Raw genomic sequence first — 27,690 nt, forward strand, 5'->3', positions numbered from 1 at the left:
GAGCAGGTCAGAAATCAACTCTCAGCTCATGGAGCGACCCGCTGACCCACCGCTGCAAATATTCCTCTGCTCTCATAAACGGCGAGGAGCTAAACGCCTCAGACGTGGAGATCAGAGGCAGGACTCGGCGGGAGGCCGGCCAAGTCATGAAGACGAGCTGCGTCCAGCTGAGCCGGTGATGGACGACTCAGCAGGCTGGACTGGTTCCACATTGATCCGATGAGTGATGAAGCTGCAGCAGCTGCAGCAAGGCTCCAACCAGCTGACACTGACTGTCCTGGTCAGGAACCACCAAGGCTCCAGTCTGGAAGATACAGGAACAACACAGACATCCAGGACAGAAGCAGCTGTTCTGACTATATTGTAGTGTGATGTCACAGTCCAATTCCTTATATGGCCAGCTTCCTGCTTCCTGCTTCCTGCAGAAGCTTCTCCATTACCAACAGTAAAATGTTCAATCAGAGTTTTAATCCCACAACATGGGCTGAGAACCATTTTGGAGGCGGGACAAAACGTCAGATGGGCGGGGCTATACACCAGGTGGGCGGGGTTACAAACCAGATGGGCGGGGCTATACACCAGATGGGCGGGGTTACTGGTCAGGATTCATGACTGCGCTCTAGGAAACCTGGCTGGTGATGGACAGAGGAAGCCGGGTGGAGGTCAGTGTCCAGGGCTAACGCTGACCTCTGACCTTCAACCTTTGCACCTGGTGGTCATGGAGTTGGGAGTGGTCATGCTCTGAGGGAGTGGTAGCTCTCTGTGGATCCACTGGGTTCAGTCTGATCACCAGTCAGACTAGTCAGGTTCGGCTTTTCGATCACGTTCCTGATGAAGGACTGCAGCTGCTGCTGACCTTTAAACAACAAATAGTTCTGGTATCGATCCGTGAAACGGTTCTGGAGTGGTGGATGACGATGTCACTGCTGTCGGATCCGACCCACTGCTCTGCATCAGACTGAAAACAGACGATGGATCTGAATGACGCAGGAGCTGCAGTGACTGACAGACTGGAGACATGAGGAGGATCTGCTGCTGTAATAACAGCTCAGCTGACCTTTGCCCTCTGGAGATTGTTCTGAGCAGCCAATCCCTGCGCAGCGCCGCCAGGCGCCCAAAGCATAATAGGATTCCTGACCGTTAAATATTATAAACATAATTAGTCAGCAGACAGAACCAGCAGCAGCTGCTGCTCTGCTGACATGAGGCTCCATTAGAGAAACATGGACCTGCAGAACCTCCAGCACGGCCCAGATGATGGTGGTCACTTCAGGAAACAAACGCCAAACATCACTGATTCCAGCAGAAGGAAGTTCTGACCCGGTCAGTGTGACGGAGCCTAGAGTCGGGTCGGTGATCAGGTTCTGGAGAATTCAACAGATTCTGGAATCCAGAAACCATCGGGCTGCAAGCCTGAAAGCCCAGAGAGCAGCGGCGGCCGGTACCATCGAGCCCAGCGGGTCGGGTCGGGGTTCCTTCTGAGGGTGGAGTTCTGGTTCTCCAGCAGGAAACGGGTCGGAGTCGGGTTCCACCTGGATTCGACCCGGATTTAAAGGAGCTCAGGGTTTCGGCTGGTTTCAGTTTTCTGGAAGTTTGTTCCAGATCTGTAGTGAATAGAAGCTGAATCCAGCTTCTCCATGTCTGGTTCTGGTTCTGATGCAGAGCAGAACCAGAACCAGCAGGTTGATCCAGCAGCAGATCTTTAATCTGTTCAGTGATTTATAAACTACCAGCTGGTGTAGAACCAGGGGGTGTAGAACCAGGTGGTGTAGAACCAGGGGGTGTAGAACCAGGTGGTGTAGAACCAGGTGGTGTAGAACTAGGTGGTGTAGAACCAGCTGGTGCAGAACCAGGTGGTGTAGAACCAGGGGGTGTAGAACCAGGTGGTGTAGAACCAGGTGGTGTAGAACTAGGTGGTGTAGAACCAGCTGGTGCAGAACCAGGTGGTGTAGAACCAGGGGGTGTAGAACCAGGTGGTGTAGAACCAGGTGGTGTAGAACTAGGTGGTGTAGAACCAGCTGGTGCAGAACCAGGTGGTGTAGAATCAGGTGGTGCAGAACCAGGTGGTGTAGAACCAGGTGGTGTAGAACCAGGTGGTGTAGGACCAGGTGGTGTAGAACCAGGTGGTGTAGAATCAGGTGGTGCAGAACCAGGTGGTGTAGAATCAGGTGGTGTAGAACCAGGGGGTGTAGAACCAGGTGGTGTAGAACCAGGTGGTGTAGAACTAGGTGGTGTAGAACCAGCTGGTGCAGAACCAGGTGGTGTAGAACCAGGTGGTGTAGAACCAGGTGGTGTAGAACCAGGTGGTGTAGAACCAGGTGGTGTAGAACCAGGTGGTGTAGAACTAGGTGGTGTAGAACCAGCTGGTGCAGAACCAGGTGGTGTAGAACCAGGGGGTGTAGAACCAGGTGGTGTAGAACCAGGTGGTGTAGAACTAGGTGGTGTAGAACCAGCTGGTGCAGAACCAGGTGGTGTAGAACCAGGGGGTGTAGAACCAGGTGGTGTAGAACCAGGTGGTGTAGAACCAGGTGGTGTAGAACCAGGTGGTGTAGAACTAGGTGGTGTAGAACCAGCTGGTGCAGAACCAGGTGGTGTAGAACCAGGGGGTGTAGAACCAGGTGGTATAGAACCAGGGGGTGTAGAACCAGCTGGTGTCTCCACCCTCCTGGTTCTACTCAGGTCTCCAGCTGCAGGAATCAAAGTTTCTGGTCTCAGACTTTCGTCCTCTGGGCCTGAAATGTTCTGCAGCTGCTAGAAGGTCCACTGAGGAACCGAAGGGTCAGGTCAGAGGTCAGAGGTCATCACTGCTCCCAGGTTTAGGGCTGATCGCTGGTTTTTAGTTCTAATAACTGAAGCTATGTTGACTCTAGAACCAGAACCAGAACCTCTAGATCTATAACTCTAGATCGTTTCTGTTTAGCTGGATAAAGCTTTGGCACATCCACACACGTATCTGTTCTAAGCATCTATTTAGTGCCTGGATGGGGTCAAAGGTCACCAGGTGACATGGTAACGTAGAGCTGTGTGTCATCAGTGCAGTCTTTCAGTCTTTCAGTCTTTCAGACCAACAGAAAGATGTTTTGCCCTCAGACGTCTTTGGAAACAGCAGAACTTTCTCTAGTAAAAGTTACAGTTTCAACTAATCTTGACCATCAGTATCCCAACCGCCGGCTCTCTGGATTCGGTCAGGATTCCGGGTCTGAACATTACCAAGAGGCACTTTTCAAGAACTTTCTTGAAAATTGCAGGATATTTTCTTGGAGTCATGTCAGAACCAGCAGGCAGATAAACAGACGAGACCAGAGACGGGTTGTTGTTGTTGTTTGGGTTGAACAGACGGCGGCACGGATTACTTTGGTGGCAAAGGTCAGCAGAGGTTCCAGACTGAACCCATTAACTGCCCGTTGTTCCTGTCTGGGTCTGGTTCTGAGAGAAAGTCCAACCAGGTTCTTAACATGGCGTCCATGAATCCACATGATGGTGACTGGAGCTTCTTTAATAAAACGCCCAGATGATCTTTTTGCTCTGAAACATCTGAGGAGATTTCATTCAGCCAACATGAACACCTGAAGGCTGCAGCTCTGCAGGACCAGAACCTGCAGGACCAGAACCTGCAGGACCAGAACCTGCACCAACAGATCCTGGCTGTGATGAAAGCCTCCTGTTTGCTCTGTTGCATCTCGTAGCGTCTCTAAAGCTACGACAGACTAATCCCAGCAGCTACTACTAATCTCACTACTACTACAGAGATGCAGCCTGGCAGCAGCGAAACCATCAGATTAAAACTGGTTTCTAATCTGCTTCTGCACAGCAACTCAAAAATGGACAAACTTCAGGAAGCCTGAGCCTGACAGGAGCTGCAGTCGGCTTCCAACTTTCCCCACTTCATCACATAAACAGGACAAAACAGCAGAACCGGAGGAACCAACTGAGAACTGACCTCAGCGCTCACCTGGAAGTGGGAAGCATGATAACTGTTGGGTGAAGTCCAGGGTTCTGTGACCTGGATCGTCTCTGAACGCTGGTTCTGATGGCCCGGGTGGCTGAGACCTGGCGGTCCAAACAGAACACGGTTCATTGCTTCACCTAAAATCACAATTTGTTGAGAAAATGAAAGTTTTTTTTACAGATTCTGTAATTTCTCACATTCAAGCTGCACATTTCTATTGAAAACGGAGGCAAAGCAGAACAATAATTAACTCTGAATAGTGAATTCAGCTTTTTAATTAATTGAACTAAAAACCCAGAAACCTTGTTGAGGGAGGTTTTGCTGTTGCCTCCTGAAGTGAAGCAGCTGCTGCTGAGTCCAGGATGAATAATTGAAAATGTTTCTGTCAGGTTTTATTACCTGTCAGACTCAGATTCCTGTTTACTCTGGAAACAAACATTTGATTTGTCTGCTGCTCTTCTGTGACACTTTAAGCTCAAGTGTGAAATAGAAAATGTCATTTTCAGTCTTATTTCATTCTTGAAGGAACTGATGACACTTTTTACCATTTATTTACTGATTATATCTGCTTTTTGTATTTCTGCAAAATGTGTTTGTCCATTAAACAAGTTTGCAGATAATGTTTAGATGTTTCTACAGCCGTGATGGCAGAAGAGACCTGAAGACGTCTTGGGTAAAACGCCTGATCTGATGATTGTCTTAAAGGACTGATGTGTGGGATGTAGTTGAGCTGAACCCATGAACTGACAAAGAAGTGTTAGAAGTTCCTCCTGAAATCCTTATCAGCTCTTTCCTGCCATAAAATCATCTCCTCCAAGAGGTGAGATGGTTCATGAGGAGGGGTCAGCGTGTCTCTGGTCCATCTGGCAGTAGAGGTCAGATCAGACTGGGAGGGTCTCCGTCTCTGTGACTATATAACGATGTGTCCTTCAGGGCTCGTCTCCTGACTGCGCTCAGTGAGACTTCAAACACTTTTGCCTTTGAATAAAGAAACTTAAAGACAAAGATTAATCTTTCTCTACTTATTGAAACAGCTTCTCATTCTTTGATAATGAAATCAGCTTTAGGACTTATTGGATTTGTTGCAAAAGCATGAAAGTGCATTGAAGTCAGGCTTTAAGTATTCAGTAGTTCCTGACGGCAGGGTATCCCAGTCTCAAGCAGACTGCGTTGCCGTTTGCCTGAGGAGGAACCCAGTGCAACCAGTAAGGGCTGCTGGGGAAGCCATGGTGGAGCTGAGGCCGGTACCGGCCCAGCGGGGGAGCAGAGGCCGTGACAGTTGCCCCCAGAAAGCCACTAACAGGATGACGCCTGCCTGCAGGGCCACGGGGTGAAGCAGGATTACGTCTGAGCAGCAGATAAACTGATTATTCCAGAAACACTCGTTTAACCTCATCACTCCTGCCACACGTCCAGCTCTGAGAGCAGAACGCCGCTCTGCTCCTGGACTCACCTGTTGGCTCTTCACTCGCCTCCGTCTCCCTCCACGCGCGGCAGACAGCTCCCATCAACTTCCTCTGATCGAGTCGGCCGCGTCATTTCTGGTCACATTTCAGATCCTCATCGGCGCCACCATGCTTCAGGCTGCTGGACTCCTGCTGCTGCTGCTGGCCATCACGTCACCAGCAGCTGGAATCAGAGGTAAAGCTCTTTCCATCTGATGCTCAGAGTTTATTAATCAGGTACAGAACAAATAAAATCAACAGGCTAGAGGGTTAGATAGAAGAAAAGCTTCACTGAAGACACCTAAACTTGGTCACAATGTGAAGCAAAGCCTATTAGGGTTGCATAATGCTGGTGAGTCAGAAGCTGATGGCAGCGAAAGGAAAAGACTTTGTCTTCTTCCAAAGACGGGCAGAGTCTGAGCTGCTGGTGGGGATCGGCTCCACTCTGGTTGTGTAAGCTGAACCTTCTTGTTTAACAGATGCTTTTGCTGCAAGCACCCTTGAAAAGCAACCAGTGCTGTTATTTTTAGTTGGAGTGGCCATAAGGAGTCAGACCCGAACCCTTTTAGGCAGTAATGCTGCAGAACTTCACTCACTGCTCTCCACTCGTGGACACAGATAACACTCTCACTGAAACGCTGCACGCCTCGTTTTTCTTTAGTTACCGTGACTGGTGTTCTTCACTGCTCTGAGATGAAAGGTTGATGAAAAGAAACTTTCTGCCGTTGATGCAGGAGAAAAGGCAGAAACGAGAGAAAATGAGAGAAAACTGCAGAACCTTCAGTTACTTGAACAACCAGTTCTGCTCTTCAGACAAAGATTGAGAGAATAAGAACAAGACATGATGGAGTTTCACATTCAGGACCGTACCTCACATCGGCCATCAGGGGGCGAAAAGTCATAAAGTAACTTCTGTCGGCCAAAACTAGTAGGGTTGGGGGTTAGGGTTAGGGTTAGGGTCGCCCTACCCTGACTTGCCTGATCTCTCCCGTCATGTCAGATGGATGGATGAATCGAACCTCCAGCTGCAGGTCTCCTGCTCCGTCTGCCTCTCTCTGCCCGCGGGGAAGAGAATGTCGACAAATGGAGAACAAGCAGCTCTTGTTCAATTGTGATCCAATTCACTTTTTTCCCTGAGATCCAAAAGTTTCTGGCGGAACCTCAAAGACTCCCATGGCGCTTGGAGAGGAACAACGATCCGGTGAGGTGAAGACCCCGACTCAGACTTCAGGCCAACACTTCCTCCACAAGAGCAGAAGGTTTGGCTGTTTGACTGAAGGATGATACAGCCGGGTTTCTCTTCCTCCTAGGAAGTCTTCACATGTCTCTGCAGCAGCTTCACGGTTCTCCAACACGACCAGGAAACAGCTTCGGCCCAGAGTTGATCAAGAACAAGCTGCAGGAGCTGTCCCTCATCCCAGCTGCTTCTCACTCATCTGCGTACTACTTCACTGACCCCAGAAGGTCCTGACCCGAAGGAGCCGACAGAACCGCTTCCTCTGCATAAACTACAAATCAGACCCCGAGGTTCCAAACCAGACAATGTCTCTTCCAGACCACGGTTTGAAGACCCATGAAGACCCAAACTGCTGTAAGATCAGGTCAGGAGTGGTTACCCGATGGTCTTCCAACCATCCCAAGTATATCCTTCCCCGGAGCCACAGAACACACACAGACCGGACTGCAGGACCTTCTGGGCGGTTCTGAGTAAAGATGTGGTCCACCGGTCCGTAACCAGGATGTTAGCCAGATGCTTCCTCTGATCCCCAGGTTCAACAATCTGTCGCCGCCTCCTTTCCAAGACCAGGTTTCTCTGGGGGAGGCTACGCTCTCCCCTTCCCAAACGATTCGGACCAGAACCTCCTTCGTAATGATGGACCCGTCTATTTAACCTTCATCTCAGTGAGGAGAAAGGACTTCTGACTACAAGAAGACTTAGTTTGAGTCACAGCTGCAAACAAATATAAATATCTGGTTTCTACAGCAGAGATTCATACATTTCCTGTCAGGTTTCTCTGTCCTGGAGACTTGTTGCTGCACAGGCTGGGTGGTTGACCTGCTGGGAAGTTGCTTGTTGCTGAGCAGCTCGTTGCTCCGTAGCTCGTTGCTCCGTAGGGAACCCTGCTGGTTGGTCTCTGGTTTCTCACGCTGACCGGATCCCTTCCTGTCCCCTGCAGATGGCGGAGCGGCGGCGCACAGCGTGGAGTCTGGAGGATTGCTGCATCTGGCTGACCTACTGAAATCATCTAGCAAACCTTCAGCCTGGGAGTCGAGCCGGCGCAGATCCCGGCGGTCGGTGTTTCTGCAGCCTGGAGTGAGAATCTGCTCCCAGGAGAGCGTCGACGAAGTTCTGGCCAGCCACCAGGCCTACTACCAACTCAGAGGTAAAAGATGAAACTACCCAGATCTCAGACACTCAGACAGGGAGGAAGACTCAACTGACCAATCGGGAAACTGTAATGGTTTGGTTCTGTGGGCGAGGGATTCATGCATTCGTTGCCTAACCCTTTCCTTGGCGTGTGCGGGGTTTAGGTGGCACCAGTACCGGAGGCCGAGCGGCTTCAAGGTGCTCTCCCTTGTTTTTACCTGTAATGTCCTGTTTTGTTTTCATCAGCAGATGTTCTAATGAATTGGACCTAATGCACAGCCTTGTGGCACTCCTGATGTACATTGACATGATCATATGCAAGACTTTCATATCGGTTTGTCCTTTTAAATCAGGCTTGTGCTCGAGTCTGGCCTCAGCATGATGATGCCATGGCTGGATGATGAGAGCAGCTTCACCAGCTGATAGTTTCATCTGATCAGGTTCCTGCTTTAGTCTCTTCCTGCTGTTCTGCAGACGGCGGCTTCCTCCTCCGCTCCTCGTCACATCACAGCCATTCCTCCCCCGGAGGTTCTGCAGCCTGAACTCCATCAGGGAGAATCCTGTCTGACGTCCCAAAACTCCTCCACAACGAATTCAATTAGCTCTTTTCACCTCAGATATTAAATCGGAAACTTCAGTCCACGTTTTATTTATCTTGCCGCTAAACTGTCACCACTGTGAGCTAACCAGGCTAGCTGAGAGTTAACAAGGCTAACTGAGAGCTAACCATGCTAGCTGAGAGCTAACCAGGCTAGCTGAGAGCTAACAAGGCTAGCTGAGAGCTAACAAGGCTAGCTGAGAGTTAACAAAGCTAGCTGAGAGCTAACCAGGCTAGCTGAGAGCTAACCAGGCTAGCTGAGAGCTAACCAGGCTAACTGAGAGCTAACCAGGCTAGCTGAGAGCTAACCAGGCTAGCTGAGAGCTAACCAGGCTAGCTGAGAGCTAACCAGGCTAACTGAGAGCTAACCAGGCTAGCTGAGAGCTAACCAGGCTAACTGAGAGCTAACCAGGCTAGCTGAGAGCTAACCAGGCTAACTGAGAGCTAACCAGGCTAACTGAGAGCTAACCAGGCTAACTGAGAGCTAACCAGGCTAGCGGTGATGCTCTGATGTGGGGTCTGTCTCAGCAGGTGGTCTCCCAGCAGCTGATTGCAGCTTTTCGGGTTCTGGAACCAGAAACGGGTTTTTCCCTGCAGAACCGCCGGCCTCACCAGAACCAGCCACAATCTTTTCCTCCTCAAGTTCTGCGAACGTGTGAAACAGAAATTTATTAAATTAAATGATTCATATCGGCCTGGAGCTGATATGAATACATTAAATTAATGTATATGAATACATGATCTTTATTCAGGTAGATTTTTAACTGACTGTTACCAACCAGCTTGTTTAATTCAGGCTAATTATTATTATGAATTAAAATTAGATTTATCTGTGGAGCTTTGACCAGAATTGATGGAAAAATCCATTTAGAAATCTGAGCTTTCTGTTGCTGCTGGTGCTGTGAGCAGCTGAACCTGAACCTGAACCTGAACCTGAACCTGAACCTGAGTGAGACCAACGGTGAGGAGGGGCTGACGGTGCTGCAGCTGCTGCTGCTGCTGCTGCTGCAGCTCCGTCCTCCATGCGCTGCAGCAGCTGCTGGTCTTTTACAGTTTATTCCAGGGATCTGTCTGCAAACAGGAAGTTATTCTGGATGACTGGTTAGGGTTAGCAACGATCAGAACCGAGCAACGATCGGAACCGAGCAACGATCGGAACCGAGCAACGATCGGAACCGCTGATTTACTCTCTGAGTTCCTTAACAGTGAAGCATAATAATAATAATAATAATAATAAATAAATGTTGTGTACGTCAAAACAGAAATATTACTTTGTTTTTCACCTCCTTGTTACCACATGGTTGCCATAGCGACCCCCAGGAACCCAGGTGACTCCAACCTGAGGAAAGGTTCTCATTGGTTGTTCTGTTCTCCGCTCAGTCTGTCAGGAGGCCGTGTGGGAAGCGTTCCGGATCTTCCTGGACAGAATTCCCGGGACGTGGGAATACCAGGCGTGGGTCCGCAGCTGCCAGCAGGAGGCGCTCTGCATCTCTGACATCGCCAGGAACTTCAGCAGCTCGGAGGAGCACATCGGCCTGATCCACAGGGTACAAGCTGCAGCTGCTGCAGTCAGAGTTCAGATCCCAGAATCCGGCCGATCAGGAAGTCGGTGCTTTTCTTCTGGTTTGTTTTTCTGAATCGGATCATAAAACAGCAGAAAGGCTCTGGATGTAACTCAGCAGTAAACGTTTAAAATGATCCAGACAGAAATTATCAGCATGAAGCAGCTTCCACTGGAGGACCCGCCAGTCACCTGAACTCACTGCAGGAGAGGTCAGGAGGTCAGGGGGTCAGGGGGTCAGGGGGTCAGGAGGTCAGCCAGCGTGATGCTGCTGCTGTTCAGACGTTAATGAAACATTTGCATCTCCTGCACCTGCAGCTCAGGCTGTTCTCATCTTCAAACAGTCTGACCTCTGACCCTGCAGTGTCTGATGGCGACTAAAAGCTGCTGAGGCTGAGCGGTGTCTGAGGTCAAAGGTCAGCTGCAGAGAAAACGTCTGACTGAATGAAAAGCAGTCTGGATCAGGCTTCTGTCTCTACATGGCTGGAGGTCAAACTGGCTTCAGTTCAATGAACTGATTCATGAATGAACTGATTCATGAATGAACTGATTCACGAATGAACTGACCAAGAAAAGCCAATAATCACTTATCAGAGAACTGATCAGAGAACAATCAGCAGGTTTCCAGAGAAACGACTGACTGGTTTCTGTTCTGCCTGTTTCAGAGGATGAAGAACCGCAGAGAGAGACGACCAGAGACACGGTGAGACAGGGGGACAGGAGGTCGGGGACAGGGACTGTCCACCTGCTGGAGGCTATCAGGGCCGCTTTCTGCAGGCTAACGGCCCACACGTGGTTGCGGAGCTGCAGGTTGAGAACCCTGGTCCTGAAATGGTTTTGGATTGTTTTGCAGAGCGGTGACTCCGGCAGCAACACAGAAGACCCCAGAACTCCCAGGTAGGAACCCGATCCCAGTTACTTTCCTCCAGTTGCATGATGGGATTGAACGAACACAGGAGCTGAGTGAGGTCGTGACCCCTGGGGTCAAGATTTTCTTATGAAAATTATTCTGTTAAAAATCAAACTAGGAGATAAACTGCTGCAGATTAAAGTTTGAATCGGGTCGGTTCTGGTTCTGGTCTGCAGGTTCTGAAGCTCCGCCCAGCACGTCTTCATCGCCTCCACCTGCCATCATCATCATCACCTCTGCTGCCCCGCCCAGTCCGGTAATGGACCACACCGGACCGGCTGGACCCGACCAAGAGGTACCAAATGGACCCGGTGGAACCGTCCAGACCCGTCCGGGCGGTACCACTGGGCCAGAGCTGTTGCTGCTTTGAGATGCGTCTTAAACATGACAGACAGGAAACGGAGAGTCAGAGATTCAGGTGGAACGAGTCGGAACCGGTCGGAACCGGAACCGGTCCAACAGCTGATCAAACTAAAACCAGATGAACATAATCTGTGTTTTCATGTTCATCAGCGTTCTGGATCCCTTTCCTCTGGAGAGATGAAGACAAGCTGAACCGGTTCTGGTTTGGATAGACAACCAGGTCCGAACCTCAGAACAGATCCAGAACCTGAGAACGTCACAAAACGTCAGAAAATATCTGAACACTGAAATGGTCAGAAATCTTTCCACCCAGATCTGGTCTGTTGGGTCTGATGGCTTTTTACCTGCTGAAGGTGAATTTCCTGGAGGTTCGCCTTCAGGAAGCTCTGATTTAAAACAGGAAGTGACTGATTTAAAACAGGAAGTGACTGATTTAAAACAGGAAGTGGCTGATTTAAAACAGGAAGTGACTCTGTCCTCCAGGTGAAGGCTGCAGGTGCAGCGCCGCAGGGTGTGACCCTTTGCTGTCCGTCTGATTTGCAGGACCCGGAGCTGCCCAACCTGGTTCCCGAGGGTCCTGAGGTCCACACGGTGCAGTTCAGTGTCAGCCTGCTGGACCCGGGCTACAGGCAGCTGCTGGGCGAACCGGACTCACCGGAGTACCTGGACCTGGCGACGCACCTGCAGGACCAGGTGGGCCCCATGCAGCTTCTCCCGGTCAACCCGTTCAGTTAAAACTGTCGGCACCCCACTAATGTCTGAGGAGCAGTACAGTCACTGAAACAACTTGAAACTAGAGGTGTGCTGATCGATCGGCCGCCGATTTATGTTTTCGCATCCACCTGAATACGGTGTAGTTGCGCCACTGACAGGTAGTAATATTTGACGCTTCTGCTCCACCTGGTAGTGACTCTCACACCGAACCTCTGTTTAAAGCTGCAGCATCTAACCTAAAAAATAAATACATTTTACATACGTATTAAAACTTTCGCTGTCCTAACATGAGACAGATAATCTCTGAAAAAAGAATCGATCTCCTCCCTGCTCTGCATAATAGCTTTTACTGAACTGTAATCGTGTTAGCCACGCTAGCTTTTACTGAACTGTAATCGTGTTAGCCACGCTAGCTTTTACTAAACAGTAATCGTGTTAGCCATGCTAGCACCGAGCACCGTGTATCAGTCCTAAGCACATTCGAACCCTCTAAACCATGAATGCCCGACTCACCCAGCCTTCCAAGAACAACAGCCATCAGTGATCTTGTCTATATTTATGCTGAGGGTCTGAGGATCTGCTGTTTTCCTCCTGGACTGGTAGCATTTAGCTGCACAATGTTGGAGGCATCGCGTGGCTAAAACACCTTGATGTCGTCCAGAAAAGACGACATGAACTTGTTGGTTTCCTTGTCGTGGCTGATATTTTGTGAAAATCCGGCAGAAATGCTAAACTAATCGACTGAGAAATACTCTGCAGAGAGTCGAAATGAAAGACGCCATGTTTACATAGAAGCTAAGCACGGCGAGGCTTTGTTTGTGAGACATGCAGCCATGTGGGAGTTTCGAGGGCGTTTCTGGGCGGAGCTTGGTGAGGTCCATTACTCTGCTCAGTCAGAAACAGCCAATCAGAACTAGCAGTAATTAACTAGCCGCGACGCTATCAGGAAGCTGCTGGGCAGAAATAAACTAATGAACTGACAAAATGATGGAACCTGAAAATATAACGTCTCCACCTTTGGAGGCAACCAGACGATTCCATTAACAGCAGGTGAGACAACTGCACCTGTCCTCAGGTGTCCTGGTCCACACCTGGACAGGTGTCTCAAGGTGCCTTCTCCAGATGTTTCGGTAACAGCTAAAGGGTTCATACGATTCTACATTTAGGGTAGCATATGACTCTTGTTGGTTTGTTTTCTGTCTCCAGGTGTTTCCAGGTGTTTCCAGGTGTTTCCAGGTGTTTCCAGGTGTCTCAGTGACTGTGGGTTTTCAGGATGCCAGTACTTTAGTCTATGACTGAATCAGCTCTGGTTAAACCCGCTGTGTTAGATAATCTGCTGTGAATCTAAAAGCAGCTGTCGGCTCAGGAAAGGAGCTTACTCTGCAGGGGTCAAAGGTCAGGGCCATTACTGTCGTTTTACCGTATTGTCCTTCCCTCCTCAATGAGAGGCCCGCTGGGGAGTTAAGTCCCTCTACGTTGGTTCTTCCCTGAAGCAGCAGGAGCTGCACGCCATGCGCCGCAGGACGATTATGTCATACGAGCGCCGAGGTGCTTAGCGCCACCGAAGACGGACTCCAGGGCGTTTCCATTCATGCTGCTGTCGCCGTGACAGCGGGGGATGAACCCGTCGCTGCTGCTGTCGCCGTGACAGCGGGGGACGAACCCGTCGCTGCAGGTCGACCCGACTCACTGCAGCTCTTCTCTCTGCAGATGCGGCTCGTCTTCGACCGATTGCCGGGCTTCAAAGCCGTCAGCGTTCTGGGGATCCGGTACGCCTGCGGCCTCCGAGGAAAGAGTTGCTGGTTCAAAACCCTCTGAGCAGCAACTCAACAGAATAATTTCAGACCAGAACCAGCCAGAACCTTCACCTGCCAGCCAGTTGGGCCTAAATCATTTATTCCTGACCTGCTAGCAGTATGTGATGTTGGGGTTCAAAGGCGTTGCCATGGAGACTAACAGAAACAAAACACAGTACTGTTTGTTTCTGGTCCGACCCAGTAAGACCTCCAGTCTGGTTCTGGTCTGGGTTGTCTGGTCTCAGGCCTTACATCCTTCTGTAGAGTGTCTGATGAAGGCTAGGGACACTCCTCTTCCTCTAACGCTCTTCTTCTTCTTCTCCTGCCAGTGAGACGCTGGAACCTGACAGGTATGTAAACTGGTTCCTGTTTGCGTGTTCTAGTAAATCCATTCCACCTGGTCCAGTCCAAACTGGGGAACACTGGAACCCCACCTGACCTCCCAGGGGCATCAGGTGGGGTCAGTCTAAATATTTAAGTCAAGGAGAAACAAATGTCTGCTCTCGGTCTCCATGGTGACCAGAGAAAAACTCTCTAAACAAAGCCTTGCTAATATCCGTCATCTACTCCTGCTGATACTGGTGTGTGTGTGTGTGTGTGTGTGTGTGTGTGTGTGTGTGTGTGTGTGTGTGTGTGTGTGTGTGTGTGTGTGTGTGTTAGGGTCTTTAGGCTAGAAAAGGGTAGAATGCCTTCTCCAAGGTTAGGGTAAAAGGTCCTGTTCCAAGTGGAGGAGTTTAAGTATCTCTGGGTTCATGAAGGAGGGACAGAGCGGGAGATGGACAGGCAGACTGTTGCAGCATCTGCAGTGCAGGGGGCGCTGTACCGGTCCGTCATGGTGAACACAGAGCCAAGTCAAAAGGCGAAGCTCTCCATTTACCAGCCAGTCTACGTTCCTACCCTCATCTACGGTCATGAGCTTTGGGTCACAACCGAATGACATCGTGGAAACAAGCGACCCAAATGATTTGGGCTCTCCCGTAGAGAGAAGCTCAGTTCTCAACAAAAACACAGCAGTGAAATGATCTGGCTCTAGACTCAATCTGGGAGAGAAACCATTAACAATCCAGAGAGAAAGTCAGACGCAGAGGCCTGTCAGTGTCTGTTGTATTTCATTACCTCTCTGCTTAAACCGCGACTCCGAGCTGAAGCAGAAACGATACTTCAACGTTTTCCGTCATCTGACAAGCAGCAAGTCTCCACTTTATTCACCAAACACTGATCTGTAATCTGGAACGTTCGCTACGCTGAGCTCCAGTTAGCCGCCTCATCTCACTGCGAGAGGCAACTGGGTCATGGGCAAAAGGTCAAAGGTAACAAGGTGACCGGATGGCTTATTATGTTGTACAAAACAAAACCTTAACAAAAAACAAATATTTTAGTACATGTTATTATGTGTCAGAAGAGGCTTAGGAAATAATAATACCAAAAAATAAAAAATAAAATAAAAATTGACCAAAAGGGGCACGTGCTCGATTAAACGCGCTGATACGTCATTGTGCTGCTAAACACATAAGCTGAGTGGAGCGGTGGACCGCTCCAAGATGGCCGCCCGCTCCAAGATGGCCGCCATAAATCTCGTCAGCGACAATGGGCTCTTTGCACCTCAGCTTCCGCGTTCGGGGAAATGCGGCTCGATTGTTTCGATCCAATACAAATATCATTTTATACTAGGTGCTTTCAGGGCTTGGCTAAGGTTTGAACATCGATCCGAAGCCCCAACAAGTGAACTGGAGGAGGGTTTTAGGATGTAGCCTGGTTATACATCCACTGACACGAAGGAGAGTTTTACTTAAACTGTGTGGCTAACATTAGCTTTAGCTTATGCTAGTAGGCAATATTCTCGGACATTGTTCTTGTAAAAATGTGCTATTTAAGTATCTAAACATTCTAACGGATAATGTTTTTATCTTATTTTATTGTCGTTAGTGTCAGAGGTTCCGGTTCCGGTTCGGGCTTTCGGCTCCCGCAGCCTGACGGAGCTAAAAGCCTCTTAGCTCAACAGCAGCAGCTCTGGAGTCAGAGATCTGGTTCAGCTGTTCAGGTTCAGAGCTGCTGCTTTTAGAAAAACATGGCCGTGTTTCTTAATGTTATCTAGTTTTATTACCTGTTTCCTGTTCAGAGCTCAGACAGTTCGGTGTTTACAGCAGGATGTTCAGGCGGATCAGTGGCTCGGCTCTCTGGTTCCCATAAACGGTTTCAGGCTGAATACAGAAGCGACTCCATGGAAATAACTCAGGATCTTTATTCACCATCCGTCTCCCCGTAGTTTTAGCTGCAAACTGTGCTGTTAGCGTTAGCTTTAGCTGGTAGCGACGGATATTTACAAGCCGCCATCTTAATTCAGGATTGTTTGGAAATTCTTTTTTTGTTTGTATAGATATTTTTATTCAGAAGGTTAATCCATACAAAATCTACATCAAATGTACAATACTACCTTCTGTTTTTTGTGTGTGTGTGAAAACACTTCAAAAATAAAACCCACCCCACCCACTCTCTCCATGTAAGAACATATACAGTAATATAATTTATCACATAACATATTTTTGAAAGGCTAAAGTCAAGAGAAAAGAAATTCAACAAAAATATTGAGGAAAAATTAAACATAAGAATTGAAATAAGACAGTGAAAATCAATACATATCAGTCTCTCAGGTCTAATCTGGTTAGAAGGTCCAGAAACTGAATCCAAATCTGGTTGAACTTAACTCATGTCCCCCGTATTGAGTGAGACATTTTTTCAGGATTACAGTATGACAACAGTTCATTGATCCAATGTTTCTGGTTTGGAGGCTCCATAGCTTTCCAATTTTTAAGTATACACTTTTGTGCTGCAGATGATGCTAACAAAACAAAGTATTTCTTGCAAGGATACAATTTCAAGGACATAAGATCCCCAAGTATCCAAATCTTGGGATCAGCATCTAAAGAAAGTTCACAAACTGCTGATGATATCTGAATTACATTATTCCAATAGGTTTGCAAGTGTATACAACTCCAAAGCATATGAAGAAGATCCCCTACACACATTTTACACCTTTGACATTTGTCAGTGATGTTGGCATTCAGTTTATTCAACCTGTATGGGGTATAAAATATGCGGTGCAAAATATTAAATTGAATTTGTCTATGCTTAGTTGATATCAATATTGTTTGAGATGAATTTAGCAATCTACTCCAGTTTTTGTCATCATATTTGCAGTTTAAATCTGACTCCCATTTAGATTTTATTTTGTTTTCATAAACTGGTAAGTAATCAAGAACAATTTTGTAAACACAGGAAATAAGTCCTTTTGTGGTGGTACGTTTAGTATCTAATAAACATGTTTCAAGTAGAGTTTCCTCTGGTTTATTTGGGAATATCTCTGTTTGGCTCTTAATCCAGTGTCTGATCTGCAAATATTTGAAGTAATTGTGCCTATGTAGGTCATAAAATTCAGATAATTGACTAAAGCTGGCAAAGACATTGTTGGTATAAAGATCGCCAACTAATCTAATGCCTTTTCTGACCCAAGTTTGTAATATACCATCTGCTATAGGCTGAGGAATGTTAGGGTTACCTATAAGTGGAGCCTTAACCAAAAATTCTATGTTTAGATTTAAGAGGGCATGTAGTTGAAGCCATGCATTAAAGGTAGCTAAAATTAAAGGATTTGATGTGATTTTAGAGAGTTGTTTTTTAGAACCCAGAAAGGGGACAATTGATAGTGATGTGGATTTTAGTTCTTGTTGTTCAATTGAGATCCACCTAACATCGTTACCATTTGAATGCATCCACATCCATAGTATACGGAACTGAGAGGCCAAGTAATACACTCTGAAATTTGGGAGATTTAATCCACCTTTAGCATAAGGTGCCTGTAAAGTAAAAAGCTTAACTCTTGGGACTTTCTTTTGCCATAAAAATACAGATATTGCTTTATCCAAATCTTTAAAAAATGTCATTGGTACTTTTAAGGGGACACATTGAAATAAATAAATAAATTTAGGTAATATAGACATTTTAATTGTATTAACTCTACCAATCAAAGACAGTGGGAGATCAGTCCATCGTTCCAGTTTCGCTTTAGTTTTACTTATTAATGACGTGTAATTCTTTTGGTAAATCTGCTCATACTAATAATATTAATGCCAAGGTATGTAAAACCATCTGGGCACCATTTAAATGAACCAGGAAGTAATTGTGTCTCCTGCTTTGTCATATTAAGTGGAAACGCTTCACTCTTGGAATAACTGATTTTGTAACCAGAAACTGAGCTGTATGACCCAAGACATGTCAGTAAAGATGGAAAAGATTTAAATGGTTGAGAAATAAATACTAATAAATCGTCCGCATATAGCGCAAGTTTATGTTCATCTGTACCGGATTGTTTGGAAATTAATGAAAACTTAAAAGCCCGTTATATTAGGAAGACAACAATGTTCATAGTGTTGCTTTCTTTGCATCTGAAATACGACTCAGTCTTTTCTAGTTGTCATGGTAACTCAGAGCGGAAACAAGTGAGCCGCATTAGCTCCTGGAGATGTGACGTCAACGCCGTAGGGTGTAGGCCGTGGCGGCCATGAGCGGCCATCTTTATGTTATGTCTACGCTCCCAACCGCCATAAGAAGAAGAAGAGTTCAGTGTTTGCGGAAGTAAAAATGGAGGCTAACGGTGAAGCTTAGCTTACATATTGGAAGTTGTTGTCCGACCGCAGCAGCAAATTAACAACAGCGGCAATTATGTAATATTAAATTATTCACCAATATAAATGAACAATTTCCTTAGTCCTCTCTTGCGTCTTGATAGAAACCAAACTGTTTATAGATTTATATTAATGGAGAATACTTACAAACATCAGCCATGTCCTCAGCTTCACTTTAAGCCATGTTTATAGAAATGAAGGCGCTGCGGTCATTTTGTGACAGATTCCTGCTCGTCCCGCGTTGGAACAGCCGGTTTAGCGGACAGACTCGCCATGGAGCGGCGCTAACGTTAGCGGCTAACAGGCGATGACCAAACCAGTTATGTATATGAATCCTACAGCCTCTAAAATCTGGCACTGCTCCGTTTGTGTTTACTTTTTGTGAAGGAGGAAGTTGCGCTGGTCTTCTTCAGAGGTTTTGTGTCTTCAGTGGTTCTTGGTGCAGCGCCCCCACAGGTGACAGGGGGAACAGGTTTCCAGTTAGTTTGAATCGTTAGACTCGGTGCAGTGTGAATGCGGACTACAGCAGCTGGAAATGTAACAAATGTTGCAGATTTGGTCCCCAATCGAACCGAGTCTGCCGGACTGTCCGGTGTGAAAATAGCCTTAGATGTCAAATCCGTGTATGGTTCGTTCTTTGTTTTTTTCATTTCAAAATAAAATTACAAAAACAAAACAAGCATGGGTTTTTTGTTTTTGTTTTTGTTTTTTAACTGCAATGGTTAAACCAAAGATAAGCTTTTATTTTGTTGTTAATTCAACGGGACCTTATGGCGGAACCGGAAATGAAGACCTGGACTCTTGGCATATAACTTTTTCAGTTACCAGTAGGTGGCGGTAATGTACACATGGCGAAGCAAAGCATTGCTGATTTCAGTGAGTTTTTCCTCCCTCAAAAGGTTCGATAATCAATGCAGCCATTGCCTATTATTTAGCAATGGTTTGTTTTTATGCCGTCTTCATCCACTGTAAATTATTCTTCTTTGGCAACTTGCTTCATTTCCGGTATCGCTACATATTAAAACAACAACCGTAAGCAAAACTCAAACTCTGTTGATTTTCTATTAATTCGATTTTGCACTTTTTAGATTTAGGTTTTAAAAACGGAAGAAAAAAAAAAAGCTTATTTTGTTTTTGCAATTTTATTTTAAAACAAAAAACAATGAACGAACCATACGCAGGTTGTGTCAGCTGGTGATTCACTGAGCCTGAATGCAGAACATTAGTTCATATAAGATCTCTGCAGAGCAAACAGCAGCTCCTCAAAGGACGCCTGTCTAATCAGAGACATTGTCCTTTGTGACACAGTGTTACTAGCAGTCAGCTGCTTTGGGAGGATGTTTACATCACAGGTCTTTAACTCCAGGCCTGGAGGCTTCTGAAAACTTTGGTCGTGTCTGTGCTTCAACACACCCGAGTCCAATGATCAGGGCATCAGCAGGAGAACCACACTGACCTGAGGGAACAATCCAGTTATTTGGTTCAGGTGTGTTGGACCAGGAACACGACGGATGGTTGCAGATCCCTGGTTTACATTATAAACAAACACAGATTAGTCCATCTGTGCTTTATAGAAGAAGAAACATTTGAGATAAAATCAGTAAAGTACTAAGATGTGGGACCAAGTTGGACTTGTACCGCCAGATCTGAGGGTTGTTTTGTATTTCAGGGCTGAAGGAATCTCGGTCCACTACTCTGTGGTCTTTGAGAACAACATCCATCACGCAACCTCAGAGACAACCAGAGAACCAGAGGCCTCTGCTGACTCTGGACTCAGAGATATGTTGGTCAAGGCTTTACAGGAGAAAGCTTCTCTGCCAGTCGACCTGGACTCCCTGAACTTCCAGCCAGGTACTGCTCTGACGCAGACCGCTGATTCTTCCGGTCACAGGCTCTGAATTGAACCTCCAGCTCTTGGAGTTAATGAATTTATGTTTAAAGAAGACCTTGAACCTTCAGCAGTTTCTGCTCCTGCATTGACGAACATTTATTTTCCAGACGTTATCATCCTCCCAACACCAACGTCATCTGCAGCTGAAGAGATGGATGAGGTAAGAGCTTCAGCTGCAGCTCATCTGGCATTTATAGTCTAATTGCTGTGTCACAAGGACGGCATACTTGAGAGACTAGAATAAGATTCTGGAGTAAATAACCAAATGAAACTAAAATCATCATAATGGTGCATCTGTGTGTTCACAGCCCAGTGAACCTGATTCCCACAATGAGTTTAAAGTCTTCACCCCTGAGCCTGAGGTGAATAAACTTCATCCTCCTCTCACCTCGAAGGAGAAGGAAAATGACCTTGTAACCCTGCTGGACTCCACCACTGTCTCACATGGCGAGATGATCACGGTGACTGATGGGATGGCACTGATCAGTGATGATCCCCCGGCTTCAGAGGACATTACTGATGATTCAGAAGAAATTTACATGATTGAACCAGAGCTGTCGAGCCAGGAACAAGAGGAAGAGGAATTGCTCATCATCACACATGAGATTGAAACCATTCATCAGGATGAAACGGGGGAACTTGTGCGCGTCTACATCCCAACCCCAACGCTGCTTCTTCAGGGGGAGGCGGACGATCCATTTGTCACTTCGTCTCCTAACCTGATATCAGAGGAAGACCTCAGTCCTGTTGAAAAAGAGGGAGAAAGTCCTGTGTTTAAACCAACAGCTCAGATTGTATTCACTGCAGCCATTGGCAATAAGGAGCTGTCGGAAATCACAACTCCAAGTTTCAAACCTGCAGACCTCACAGACCAGCCATCCACAGAGCCAGCATGGATCCCTAAAGAGGAAGAAGACATCAACGCTCTTCCACATGAAGAAAAGCTAGATTTAGGTTTTTCAAAACCTGAACCAAGTGACGTTATGGACCAAGAATCACAGGATGTTAGAAGTTTGCAAACTGAAGTAGAACTGCTAGAGCCAGAGGAAGATACAGTCATTCTGGAGGTTTTAAGGCCAAACCTTGAGAAAGTAGAAGTCTCAGAACCAGGTGAAGTTGCAGTTGAAATGTCAGAGTCAGGTGAAGCAACATTTGAAGTCTCAGTGCCAGAAAAAGAAGAAAAGCCATCAGAGTTTATCACGGAAGTAGTTGACATTTCAAATCCAGCCACAACACCTGACACTTCAGAGACAGAAGCACCTGAAGTTTCAGAGCCACACCAAGAAGTTCAACAAGTGTTACTAATGGACAAAGAAGTAGTGGATGTTTCAATGCAAGAAAAAGATCCAACTAAAGCATCAGAGACAAAGAAACAGTCGATTGTCGAAAGTCAGGACGAAGTTACAGAGCCAGAACCTGTGGTTCTTATTACAGAGAAGGACCTTGTTGAACCAGAAGAACTGCTTCCAGAGACGGACTCTGATGATACCAAACCTGAGGTTTTCACAGAGCAAGGTGTAGAAGACGGTGTCAACATTTTGCAACCAGAAAAAGGAATAGTTGAAGTTACAGAACTAGAAGAAGAACAGATAGAAAAAGTAATTGAGGTGTCGCTTTTAATTCCTCAACTAGAGGAAAATCTGGTGGAGGTCCCAGAAAAAGAGGAAGAGGTGGTGCTTGTTGACTCCAAAGATGAAAAAGTTTTAGAGAGACCTGGTCATGAAGTTCTGAAAGAAACGTTAGCTGAAGTCCCTGAAGAAAAGGGTCCTGATGTCACAGAGGAAAGGGTTCCCATATTTATGGAGGACAGAGTTCCTGAAGTCACCAAGGAAACCGTTCCCAGGGTCACCGAGGAAGAGAGAGTTCCCAAACATATAGAAGATAGGTTTCCTGAGCGCTCAGAAGAAAGTGTTACTAAAGTTACACAGGACATGGTCCCTGAAGATGCTGAGGAAACTGTGTTCAAAGTTACAGAGCAAAAGGTTCCCAAAGTTACGGAGGAGAACGACAACATGGGTGGAGTTGCTGATAGAGTTTCTGAACCACAGGAAGCAGTTCCTGAGTTGGATAGAGAAGGAGTTAGAGACAAATCAGTCCATGTGGTGAAGCTTCAAACAGAAGATGTCACTGAAATTGCTAATGCAGATTTTGAGGATGAAATGGTTGTAGTTGCCTCACTTGATGAGAGGCTGGTGGACATTGCACAGCCAGAACCTTCTTCAGAGAAGACTGAAGCCATAGGTGACTCAAAAAGTCCAGAACTGGAGACAGTATCAGAACCAGACAAAGACCGATTGGACTTCTTACCAGACTTACCTAAAGGTCCAGAACCAGAAGAGGAGGTCATAGAGCCAGAAACAAAGAGAGATTCTACAGAACCAGCTATTGAGTCAATCAAAATCCTCCAGACTTTGGAAAGCATGGAAGAACTTCACTACAGAGAGGATAGTGTTCAGGTAGTGGGGGAAGAGCCACTGGATGGTTCTGATGAACTCAACCCATCAGCGGAAGATAATCTACCCATCGTACCAGGACTCATCTACCCAATCACAGAGGACGTTGATAGAACCAACATAGAGGTGGAGAGAGAAGCCAGTGCCTTCAGAATACCAGAACCTGTCCAGACTGATCTACCCATTGAAGCAGCAACATCTGTCTCAGGTAACGTCAACTATTGTTTAGGTTATCAAGCTTTAAGATTCAACATGAGCTCCTTGAGGAAAGTTGATCTTCCATCATTAACTACCTTGAGCAGATGTTGGAGGGTCTAGATGTTACAGAAGGTACTTTTAGTAGAATTTAGACAGCTTTGGTAGTTTGTTCCAGACTCATTCTGTTATTTTTACCATTTCCTAGCCGCAGCAGATGCAGAGCCAGAGGTTCAGTCAGAGGATTCTGGATCGACAGATAACTCTTCATCAAAGACACAAGAAGAAGAAATGTTTGTAACTCGTAGCCCAGTCTCAGAAGCCCTTCCTGCACCTCCATCTGCTGTCGACCTGGTTCAAGTACCAACACCTGGCCCGACTGAGGACTCTGAGGACAGAAGTGAACCAGAACCACCTGTTGCTCCCCAGGTGGAAACGGCAGATCCTGAAAGCCTCACCGCCTCTCCAGGTGGGGAGGAGTTTTCTGAGGAACTGGACCAGAGCAACACTCCCAGTAAGGAGTCAGTGGACCCTGCCAGTGATCTGACCTCTGCAGCAGAGGAAGATGCCGCTCCTCTAAGATACTTGACCACGCCCACCATGACCACCGCCAGCAACAGGCAGGAGCTGGTGGTGTTCTTCAGCCTGCGCCTCACCAACATGGACTTCTCTGAAGACCTTTTCAACAACACCTCAGCAGAGTACAGAACCCTGGAGAACACTCTTCTAGATGTGGTGAGTAGAACCACAGAAACCTAAAGGTCCGACTGGAAAAGATGGAGAAATTACGAAATGTTTCCAGAACTCAGGGTGGAGAGAGAGGTGAAACTTTCAGCAGATAACATGAAGGCTGTGGTCTCTCCCAGGGCTTTCCCCTGTTAGTGAAAATGCTGGAGAAGTTTCTTGCTCCTAAAACATTTAGTGATGTCTAAAAGCAGGAGAGCTGGAGAAATGATTCCGAAGAGAATCCATCCAAAACTCCATCCTGGCCTTTAAGGCGGTCCAGAAGGTTCTGACCAGGGCGTCTCATTAAAACCTTTTTCTTTATTAGATTTCTACAGCATGTGCAGTCATGGTCAAGTCCAATATATGAATAAATATGAGCTAATTACTGAGGTGCCTCACATTCAGGCTCTCTATGAAGCTGATGGTAGATTAATGCAGCAGAAATCCAGAAACGGAATCACTTCTCTGCCCAGGAGCGATGAGCTGAGAGCCAGCGGCGGCTCATAGCTGCTGCTAGCTGGTTATTAGCTGCTGCTGCTGCTTTCCTCCCATGTCTCTAACCTACGCCTGCGCTTGCCGCTGCAGCTGCTGCCGTACCTGCAGGCCAACCTGACGGGCTTCAGGAAACTGGAGATCCTGAACTTCAGGAAGGGCAGCGTGGTGGTCAACAGCAAGATGCGCTTCTCCCGCTCCGTGCCCTACAACGTCACCGAGGCCGTCCGCTGCCTGCTGGAGCGGTTCTGTTCCCCCGCCAGGAGGCTCCAGATCGACCGCAGCTCGCTGGACGTGGAGCCAGGTGAGGGGTCAGAGGTCAGGGGTCATTCCATTCTGGGACGGTCAGAACTGAACCAGGGGTTACCTACCTGAACGCTGTCTACTGACCGAACCGCTCAGTAGAACTTTACCTGGCTTAGTTCAGAAAACTGGACTTTTTTCTGGGTTCATCAGTGTTTCCACAGAAACCCAGAGGAACCAGCTTTCTGACCTGGAACCGGACCGGACCTCAGCCTGAGGTTCTGTTGAGAAGCTCAGGAAGCCCAGCTTCTCGGTTCTGACGGTTCTGTTGTACTGACAATGTATTTGGAAAGCTTGACCTGTTTTGGTTTGAAGCAGGGATTGGGTCAGAACCCACAAGGTTTGGATTTGGAATTCTAAGTTCTGCTTCGGGAAGCCGAACATTTGGACCTTCCTGTTGAGATAAAAGTCAGATTTAAAGTGATTCTTTGTTCCTGGTCAGCAGAACCAGACTCTCAGAACCAGAACCAGATGAGCGATGTTCTGACTGGTTAGAACCTGACTGTTGTGTTCTGTCCTCCTGTCTGCAGCTGATCGGGCCGATCCGTGCCGGTTCCTGGCCTGCGGAGACTCATCCCACTGCGTGGTTGACCACCGGACCCAGGAGGCCCAGTGCCACTGCGAACCGGGCTTCCTGGCTCAACAGAACCGGTCCTGTCGAAGCGTCTGTGAGCTGCAGCCCGAGTTCTGTCCAGACGGGGACTGTCACGTGGTTCCAGGCCGAGGAGCCGAGTGCAGGTACCAGAGAGGTCCGATTCACCTAAACTGGGCCAAACTGCAGCCGGCTCTTCTGTTTGGTCAGAGTTTGGTGTTTTTCTCAGGTACTGACCATCAGGTCAAAGGTCATGATGCCAGTAACAAGTTGACCTTGGTCTCTCTTCGGGTCGTTGTTCTCAGAAACAAGAACAACTTGTCAGACACTGAGAACCAGGTCCACTTTCTGTCCGTTTGGGTCAGAACCAACAGAACCAGACACAACCCAGCAGAACCCAATAGGACCAGCAAAACCAAAAAAGTACCCGACAGAACCTCTCCAGCTTGGTCAGCTGGGTTGAGACCAGCTGGTGGTTCTGGTGGAGATCGGACCTTTCAGGTTCTGTTGCTGCGCTGCAGGAACGCCACCGACTCCTGAACCAGATCTAGAATCGTTACCATAGCAACAGGACTTTAACTACACTGCTACATTTTGTCAGTTTCTGTGTTGTTTTTACCTTAATGGCTGAGATGGTTGCCATAGAAACAAATTTTACATGCATGAAGGTTAACTCACCTTTATGCATGTAAGGCTCAACCATCTGCTGAGCAACCAGGTGAGCAACCAGCAACCAGGTGAGCAACCAGCAACCATCAGCTGGTTGCTCACCTGGTTGCTGCTTCCTGTCTTTCAGACCCAGAGGCGGATCTCAGCGGTCCGGCCTGACCAGGTAGGAAGACGCGTTGGATCGGACGGGACCAGAGAACGTGAAAAGGTACTGATTCTGGTGGGTCGGTTCTGATGAGGGTGCTGCGGCCTCCTTGGCGCCCCCCAGTGGTAGAACCAGAACCCAAGCCAGCTGTTCTTCCTCTAACTGGGTCTTCCTGTTCCTGCAGACTCACCAGAGCTTCAGAGGATCAGCATCGACCCGACTGAATCGGGTCAGAACCGATGAGCCCGTTTGATGGATTGGGACATCGGGTCTGCAGCTGGTCGACTTCAGCTGAAGGTCCATCACAGTTGGGTTTAGGCCCGGACTTTGACTAGGCCATTGCAGAACCTCGATTGTCTTGTTTTCAGCCGTTCTGACCCAGTTCTGCTGGGTTTGGGATCTGAGTTCTGTTGGCGACCCAGTTGAAGACCAGACTATGTTCTGTCCCAAAACGTAGATCTTCAAAGTCTGAGAACAACTTCCTCTTCCATATCCCGCTTCCTGGAGAACTGACCTTTAACTTCCTTGGACAAAACCCCGAACGCCCATCACCCCGGAGACGACCCTAGAGATGACCCCGAACGCCCATCACCCCGGAGACGACCCTAGAGATGACCCCGAACGCCCATCACCCCGGAGACGACCCTAGAGATGACCCCGAACGCCCGTCACCCCGGAGACGACCCTAGAAATGACCCCGAACGCCCATCACCCCGGAGACGACCCTAGAGATGACCCCGAACGCCCATCACCCTCTAGGCACCCAATAGTATTCAGGCTAACATCCGATCCAACCAGGAAAAGAGGTCAAAGATCAGGTTGCTGATGCATGAAGGCGCTAGACCCAAAGATCTACTTTTGCTTTATTTACAGAAAGCTCAGCGTGAATATTACCTGGGAGGTTAAAGGTCACTACTATTTAGTTGGATCTCATAAACGGAACAGGGACTGCTTCCTGTGATGACCAGATGGTGGCGCTGCAGCTGCCGTCTAGGGAACAAACCAGACTGATTCCACCTGGTCAATGACTTCCTGTTTGAGCAGCTGTTGGAAGCTAGCAGCAGTGATTTGGGTTATTTAGCCTGGTAACACTTTGTTTGACGGTGTGCATGAAACTGACATGACGTCATGAACATGAAGGCGTCTTTATGAATGTCTATGACTGTCGTCATCAAGTGTCATTAATGACAACAGTCATAAAGACTCCATGTTCATGACAGCGTCATGTCAGTCTTATGCCACCCCGTCAAATCAAGTGTTAGCTTTAGCCTGTCCGACATAATAAACAAAGGTTCCACTTTTCACTGTTATTTATTCAGAAATATCAGATTCAAGCTAAATATTTGGTCTGAGATAGTCAAATATTTAAACTGAAGCTAAATATTTAGATTGAAGCTCTCCGTTTATCTGAGCTAAATTTTTAGCTCGTATGCTAATTCACTCACCAACAGGAAGTGGACTACCAAAATAAAAGCTGGGTCTCCAGAACCTTTATCGACTCCTGCTTTTCGTGTTCGCCTCCATCGCCGTTTCTTATCTTGTTCAACATTTCAGCTGATGCAGTACTGGAGACCAGAACCTGAACAGAACCTCTGCTATGATACTCCAACCATCAGAATTAAACCTGTTTTTGAACCGAACTAAACTTTAGTAAGATGGTTCTGGTCCAGAGGACCTGATGGGACGGGTCCAAATAGTTCAGCAGCTGGCCAGATGCTACTGGTCCACAGCTGATTCTGAGGTTTGGACCCGACTGGGTCAGTTTATCTGGACCAGGACAGAATTAGCTTCCTCTTTTGATGGTTTCCGTTTTATTTCCTGGATGATAATGAAAGCAG

The 27,690-nt window shown here is 47.4% G+C and overlaps 1 protein-coding gene across 1 annotated transcript; it reads left to right on the plus strand.

The window, feature by feature from the left end:
• The first annotated feature begins 5,505 nt into the window (after positions 1 to 5,505).
• impg1a (interphotoreceptor matrix proteoglycan 1a) lies at positions 5,506 to 27,559 on the plus strand. Its single transcript, XM_008397018.3, has 17 exons — positions 5,506 to 5,590; positions 7,572 to 7,778; positions 9,741 to 9,907; positions 10,587 to 10,624; positions 10,775 to 10,818; positions 11,008 to 11,126; positions 11,738 to 11,887; positions 13,619 to 13,677; positions 14,034 to 14,054; positions 20,056 to 20,237; positions 20,385 to 20,437; positions 20,586 to 22,938; positions 23,134 to 23,660; positions 24,237 to 24,447; positions 24,977 to 25,184; positions 25,835 to 25,915; positions 26,037 to 27,559. The coding sequence occupies exons 1-16, from the start codon at positions 5,524 to 5,526 to the stop codon at positions 25,872 to 25,874; spliced, it is 4,446 nt and encodes a 1,481-aa protein (XP_008395240.2). The 5' UTR covers positions 5,506 to 5,523; the 3' UTR covers positions 25,875 to 25,915; positions 26,037 to 27,559.
• The last annotated feature ends 131 nt before the right edge of the window (positions 27,560 to 27,690 follow it).

The sequence above is a fragment of the Poecilia reticulata genome, chromosome 21, assembly GCF_904066995.2.
Source record: "Poecilia reticulata chromosome 21, P_reticulata-male-v2, whole genome shotgun sequence".
NCBI classification, from domain to species: Eukaryota; Metazoa; Chordata; class Actinopteri; order Cyprinodontiformes; family Poeciliidae; genus Poecilia; species Poecilia reticulata.